The 7568-nt window shown below is 43.5% G+C and overlaps 1 protein-coding gene across 2 annotated transcripts; it reads right to left on the bottom strand.

Annotated features, from left to right (window-relative positions):
* Window positions 1–957: 957 nt before the first annotated feature.
* LOC127338470 (uncharacterized) lies at window positions 958–3463 on the bottom strand. Of its 2 annotated transcripts, XM_051364567.2 has the most exons (9): window positions 3152–3463; window positions 2827–2987; window positions 2551–2727; window positions 2247–2432; window positions 1955–2157; window positions 1761–1868; window positions 1596–1675; window positions 1407–1497; window positions 958–1247 (listed from the first exon to the last, which is right to left on the bottom strand). In XM_051364567.2, the coding sequence occupies exons 1-8, from the start codon at window positions 3366–3368 to the stop codon at window positions 1445–1447; spliced, it is 1185 nt and encodes a 394-aa protein (XP_051220527.1). In that variant the 5' UTR covers window positions 3369–3463; the 3' UTR covers window positions 958–1247; window positions 1407–1444. The 2 variants fall into 2 exon arrangements, with proteins under 2 accessions (XP_051220527.1, XP_051220528.1); XM_051364568.2 differs by lacking the exons at window positions 958–1247; window positions 1596–1675.
* Between the last annotated feature and the right edge of the window lie 4105 nt (window positions 3464–7568).

Raw genomic sequence — 7568 nt, 5'->3', positions numbered from 1 at the left:
ATCCTGCATGGACTCCCGCCGCCGCAGTAGCGCCTCGCCGGCGAGCGGATCGAAGCGATCCCGCTCGCCGGACACCGTGGAGGAAGCGTGGCGGCGGCAATGCAAAAGATCCGCCGCCGGCAGCCGTCGCGCGGCCTGCAAGTACGACGGCGCCGCGTACGTCCCGGAGAAGCTCATCGACTTCGCGCGGGGCGGCCGCTGGTACTACGAGGACCCGCCGCTCAAGCCGATGAGCGGCCCGAAGTTCTCGGCGTGGCTCGCCGAGTGGGAGCGCCAGCGCCGGGTGAGCGAGGCGTGGAGGGCCACCATCGGGAGCACCAGCGGCGGAGGTGCCCCGCTCGCCGGGGAGGAGGAGGAGGAAGACGAGGACGCCGCCTTCGAGAAGGCGATCCAAGACTCCCTCAAGGACGCCGCCGAGAAGGACAAGGCGGAGGAGGAAGAAAGGGCGGCGGCCATCGCCGCCGTGCAGGAGGCGCAGGCGCGGGAGGCGCAGGCGCAGGCGGCGACCATCGTCTACCTCTCCGACTAGAAGTCGCGATCCATGATCGCGCATTTTGTATGTAGGTACGTCGATTCCTATGTATGATCGACGAACTATGATGAATGAAAGTTTCCCGGGGTTTTAAATTTACAAATATACGGGGTCAAATACGGGATCGACCATTTTTTTTATACGGGGCGAAATTCTAGCGTTATACGGGGCAGAAAAGTAAGGGGCCTGTTAGACATGCTCTAAGTCTGATGGAGCTGGACGGTTAAACTATTTAAAATGCTGGATTAGTTAAGCAGCACATGACTGATTGCGTGCTAGTTAAGTAGTTCCTGCAGCTAATTCACGATTCAATTTGGTGAAAACCTTTCTCGTCACGGCTGTACATACATGATATATCGTTTGCATCCAGAATTCATAGATAAATCCAGTGCATGCGACAGAATTGTGGAATGTATCATCAAATGATGAGTGCTACTCTCCCCCCAACTTTCCAAATCCATACATATATTACATTGGTTTTGATATATGAAAACATAATAAAAAATGTTGAGCTGAGCAGATAAAACCAAGCATATTATAGTTCATACAATTATCCCAACAACAGAGTATAGGACAATTTACGGTAACACGCTTAACCAGCTATCAATGGACCAAAACCTTGTTATATTATATGCTATAGCTCATACAATTAACCAGATCATTGGCAATTAGCAACAGTTGATCCAGGTCACACGATCATCGTTTTGCACCATCACTGCACAAAAATTAGCATGAGGATTACTAAGAAAAGGAGATTTAAAGGATGTCAAATTCAATATAGAAAAGCTGTGTAAATGCTGATGATCAGCTTGCAAAGACAAACAACAGCATAGCATATAATAATATAACAAGGTATTTCTGTGTTTTGACTAACCTTAGATAAGCATCATCACAAACAACACTTCAGTGCAGTTAATCACTATCTTCACTCAGCGGAGAAAGATTGCCACTGGGCATTCCACTGTCTGAAAACAGCATTTGCTTCATGCATGTCAGTGAGAATCTTCAGACAATGAACAGCAATTAACACAAATTAGCAGCATGTCAGTGAAAGAAATTCTACGTTTTCTCCATCCGTCTCCCATCTTCCTTTTTTTGTTCTTCATTTCCGCCCCAGTTTCGTCATTATTATCATGTAAAGACCTAGAAGACATATTTTTTACAGTGATCATCTTGCTAGTAAATTGCATTTCACCGATGAAATAAATGAAGTAAGAAAAAAACATACCATCCCAATATATTAATAATAGCAGTTACCGTAGTTTGAGGAATCCCAGAGATGTTACTACCCACATCAACATTTTCATGTACCTCCCCGATCTTAATTAGATGCAAACTGCTGACAGCACACGACGAAATTACACCTCTGACTAAGAGATAAAAATGCAGTAAGACAAAATAATAATTTTATTCATATCATACTCTTTAAGCCTGTCTTCCATGGCAGCACGAGCATCACCAATCTTATGAGGATACTCAATACCACAATCCATAGGAAAGTAGTCTCGAATGATGATCAAAAGTCGCAGCAGATTGGCCCTTATATCTTGACACATCGATAAAGAGTCAAAGTCTCCTCCCTGATTCAACAACTTACGTGCCTCAGTAGCCTCCTTTTGCATGCCCTAAAACAACATTTCAGAATTGGTGATAACAAGCTCAAGGCAACGGAAGCATCAATATACAATGGTTTTTGGCAGAGGGATAGGCATACCAGCAGGGAAGCAGAGACTTCATTACAATAAGGCCCCTTGTACTTGGTCAGTATATCTAAGGCCGCACTCCGGATGTCATAGCCAAACTCAAATTCCCTTTGGATCATTTCAATCGTATATTTATCAGCATTTACGACGTTTCTTTTGAACACCTCAAGCATCAGGTTTGCCTCTTCCATGATACACTTGAAAACAACAATCATTTTTCAATTGGTGAAAAAACATAGTGAACAACAAGATATTGCGACTACAAATTGATAAGGCAGTGGCGAAATTTGATAAAACGTATGTTGTAGACTGTACCATAAAGCCAGTAGCTTGAACTGTGGATGCAGAACCTAGAGTCTTGATACGGTCTGCTTCAGATTTTATGCGTTTGCGCAGAGCCCTATGTGGACGAGTACTAGTAACAAGCTGTGCTTCTGCAAAGAAGTAGCTCATTACGGTGGCTTCATAGACTGCATCCTCTGTCTCGATACACTTGATACCAGCAGTTTATGACGGCGTGAAAAAATTAATTAGCATAGGAATAAATCAAATAACAATATGTCCTATAGTAGAAGTGGCACTTGGTCTTACCTTTGTGGCTAAGCAAGATGATAAGTCACCACAATTTATCTCTGCTTCGGCCGAATTTTTGCCGTAATAATCGCCTAGGTATTCAAAATAGTCTTCGAAAAGACAGTAACCAGTCATCCACGGCAATAGCCTATCCCAGCCCCATGCGTGTTCAACAAGATCTGGGAAGAAAAACTCAGATGGTCAAATTCAATGGTAACATGTGGATAGAGCAGAAAATCGAAGCATCGGAGTGGATACACATGATTCAGGTACAAAATTCCTAAAATTGATAGCAAGCCTACAACATAACCCGAGGAATCTAACATATACAAATTACTCGTACCTTTGTGGAGAATGACATCCAACTGAGGCAACAACAATTCATCATGGTTGTTCCTAAGGTCTACCAAGGTCTTAACCGACTCAATCATAGATTTACGGCTCACGGTGTCGAACATGAATACGGCGCGAACCTTCTTAAACAATGCATAATCCATCGTGTTCTTCGGGTCAAGGAAAGAATACATCATCCTCTTCGGATCAAGGCAAGAAGAATCCATACTCTTCTATGTATCTAGGGATACGGGATCTTTGACGGGCCGGGGTGTGGAGTGGCCGATGATATCTGTTGGTCAAATTGGTGCGGGAGGCGGACGCGGCGGCGAAGTGCTTCTGCTTCCACGGATAGACGATGGTTATATAGAAAAGTCCACGGGCCGGCCACCACTCCATATTATAGGGCCGTTTAGTAACGAGTAAGGCCCATATGGCCATATCCAACGGCCGCCGGATTCAAGCTCCTTTCTGCTTTATTCGCCAAAATAAATAAATAATTTATACTATTAATTAGGGGTCCACAAGGCAGCATTTTACAACTAAAAAAATAGATGATGTTGGCGGAGCTTCTGGTCCTCCTCGCCGATGGTGTCTAGTCATCCTCACCGAGGTCGAAAAAGACCTGCGGTGGCGGCTGGACACTGGTCGCTAGAGGAGGAGGCGGCATCTACTGTTGGCGGTGCCGGTGCGGCCTCCTGCTACGAGCGTTGGATGGCCTCCTCGAGGCCAATCCACTTGGTGTGTTCCTTCGCCTCAGAGATGTCCATGTCAAGGAACAAAAAGGTTGCTGAAAGGACGTCGAGCGTGTATTTGGTGTCCTCCAGCAGAGATTTGTTGTAGTTCGGTTTCCCGCTATGACTTAGTCCAAAGATCAGATGTGGGAGGTGATGAAATGTTGTGTGTGCTTACACAACATGATTATTGAGAATGAGCGAAAGTATCCAGTCCTCTGAGCGAACAAGCTGCATCATATGATAAAGAGGGTCCTCTTGCACAGCCTAATCACAAGGTGTCGGCATCGTGGGCTTCGTTCATCGCTACGCGTCAGGAGATTCGATACTCCGCAATGCATCAACAGCTGTAGAATGATCTGGTGTAGCACATATGGAGGCTTCGAGGCAACACCAACTAGTTTCCATTTGATTTGTTTCAAAACTTGTCAAATTATTTGCTTGCTTTGTTGAACTGTAACGTTTATTTGTAAAAATAAGCCAAATATTGAAAAAATTTGTCAAATTCGCCGAACCGTTAGTTTATTTATGAAACTAAAGCCAAAAATGCCGATCTCCGGGCGTCTACCTTAGGAGACGGCTGGAAGTTCGGCGCTCTCCACGCCAAAGTTTCGTCTAATCCGGCGCTATTTATCGCTAGATTTGACCGTGGGGAGCGACGACGGCTGGTGTCGTTGCCTATTCGACGGTGCCCCGGAGGAGGGATCCTCACGAGGGGGAGAAAAAGTAGGGGCCTGATACGTCCATTTTGCATCACTATTTTATATCATAATTTACTGTTATTCATTGATATATTTCATATTTAGAGGTGATACTTATGTTATTTCATCTATTTTGCATGTTTCATGACTATTGGAGGATCGCGCACCGGAGTCAGGATTCTGCTGGAAAAAGCGCCGTCAGAATGCAATATTTCGGAAGATCAACAATTGACGGAATTTATATGAAAAATCCTATTTTTCCAGAAGACGACGAGAGCCAGAAGGAGGAGCCGAGGAGGGCCGCCATGGGCCCTCCTCACAGGCCGGCGCGGGCCCTGCCCTGGCCGCGCCGCCATGTGGGGAGGGGGCCCACAGCCCCCTCTGGCCTCCTCTCATTCGCGTACATCTTCGTCCCGAAAACCTAAGCTCCAGAGGATAGTCGCGAAGAGTCACAACCGCCTCTGCGGGGCGGAAAACACCAGAGAGAAAAAAGCTCTCCAGCAGGCTGAAATCTGCCGGGGAAATTACCTCCCGGAGGGGGAAATCGACGCCATCGTCATCGCCATCGAGCTGGACATCATCTCCATCACCATCACCATCATCTCCATCATCATCACCGCCGTCTCCACCGCTGCACCTCGTCACCGCTGTAACAATTTGGGTTGGATCTTGATTGTTTGATAGGGAAAACTCTCCCGGTATTGATTTCTACTTGTTATTGATGCTATTGAGTGAAACCATTGAACCAAGGTTTATGTTCAGATTGTTATTCATCATCATATCACCTCTGATCATGTTCCATATGATGTCTCGTGAGTAGTTCGTTTAGTTCTTGAGGACATGGGTGAAGTCTAAATGTTAGTAGTGAATTATGGTTGAGTAATATTCAATGTTATGATATTTAAGTTGTGGTTCTATTCTTCTAGTGGTGTCATGTGAACGTCGACTACATGATACTTCACCTTTATGGGCCTAGGGGAATACATCTTGTATTCGTTTGCCAATTGCGGGGTTGCCGGAGTGATAGAAACCTAAACCCCCATTGGTATATTGATGCAGGAGGGATAGCAGGATCTCAGAGTTTAAGGCTGTGGTTAGATTTATCTTAATTACTTTCTTGTAGTTGCGGACGCTTGCAAGGGGTATAATCACAAGTATGTATTAGTCCTAGGAAGGGCGGTGCATTAGCATAGGTTCACCCACACAACACTTATCAAAACAATGAAGATTAATCGGCTATATGAAGCGAAAGCACTAGACTAAATTCCCGTGTGTCCTCAAGAACGTTTGGTCATTATAAGTAAAAAAACCGGCTTGTCCTTTGTGCTAAAAAGGATTGGACCACTCGCTGCAATTATTTCTCTCGCACTTTACTTACTCGTACTTTATTCATCTGCTACGTCAAACCCCCTGAATACTTGTATGTGAGCATTTACAGTGAATCCTTCATCGAAACTGCTTGTCAACACCTTGTGCTCCTCGTTGGGATCGACATTCTTACTTATCGAAAATACTACGATACACCCCCTATACTTGTGGGTCATCAAGACTATTTTCTGGCGCCGTTGCCGGGGAGTGAAGCGCTATTGGTAAGTGGAATTGGTAAGGGAAACTTTTACTGTTAGTGCTGATTTTATTCCTGCCTGCTGCTATAATTCATTATGGAGAGATCTTCTCTTGAATTTTTGTTTGGAAAATCTACTACTACTACAAAGGTAGTGGATGAGGCGCCAGGTGAGGAAGAAGTTCCATACAAAATACCTATGAAAATTATTGAACGTGTTGTGGATAACCGTTATACAGGGGATGAAAATGTCCATCCTGGAGATAATTTACTGTTCTTACATGAATTATGCGGTTTATTCAAGTGTGCAGGTATTGCTATGGATGAAGTGAGGAAGAAGCTATTCTCTATATCGCTTTCTGGTAAAGCGGCGCATTGGTATAAATTATTGAATAATGGGGATTCTCTTGAATGGAATGATATTGTGCCCCGATTTTATTCTAAATTCTATCCTCCAAGTGAAATTCACAAAGACCGGAACCGCATATATAATTTCTGGCCTCATGATGGAGAGAGTATTGCCCAAGTGTGGGGGAGATTTGTGTCTTTGATGCTCAAATGCCCCATTCATGAGCTTCCTGGTAATGTTATCATTGATAATTTCTATGCAAGACTTTCTTTTCAAGATAAGACCTTGCTGGATACTTCTTGTTCTGGATCATTTACACGCAACAAAGAAGAGTTTAAAAGGGACCTTCTTGATCGGATCCAGGATAATACTGAAGGATGGGAGAACGACAAAGATAGAGAGTCAGGTATAAACTATGATTATAAATGCATTGAAGCTTTTATGGATACTAATAAATTTCGTAATATTAGTGCTACTTATGGTCTTGATTCTCAAGTCGTTGCAAATCTTTATAAAGCTTTTGCCGCTCATTATGAATTGCCTAAGAAGAACTTTGATAAGTATCATGAACCGTATAAAGATAAAATTGATTCATCTATAAATAAATGTGTTGTAATTGAAACTGTTGATCATGTTATTCCTGAAGCTTATATTGAAAGAAAAAAAACTCCTTTCCCTGCTAAAATGAAGGAGTATTCTGTTATAAATAGTGCGGTTAATAAAAGTGAAAAGAAACCTATAGAACCTGAAGAGCAAATAAAAGTTGAACCTGCTATTGCAATAGTTAAAGATCTTGTGACTGAAAATGTGGAAGATGGTCATATTATTTTCTGTGAAGATGCTTCTAATATTGTTTCACATCCTAATAAGTCTAGGAAAACTAGTGTTCCTATGCTATCTGTTAGAATTGGTGATCATTGCTATTATGGTTTATGCGATATTGGTGCAAGTATTAGTGCTATTCCTTATGAGCTTTATACGGAGATTATGCACGAAATTGGTTCTTGTGAACTTGAAGATATTGATGTGGTTATTCGGCTAGCTAATAGAGAAACTATCTCTCCAATTGGTATTGTTCG

The sequence above is a fragment of the Lolium perenne genome, chromosome 3, assembly GCF_019359855.2.
Source record: "Lolium perenne isolate Kyuss_39 chromosome 3, Kyuss_2.0, whole genome shotgun sequence".
In the NCBI taxonomy this organism is placed as follows: domain Eukaryota; kingdom Viridiplantae; phylum Streptophyta; class Magnoliopsida; order Poales; family Poaceae; genus Lolium; species Lolium perenne.
This window is presented reverse-complemented; position numbering and strand designations above follow the sequence as displayed.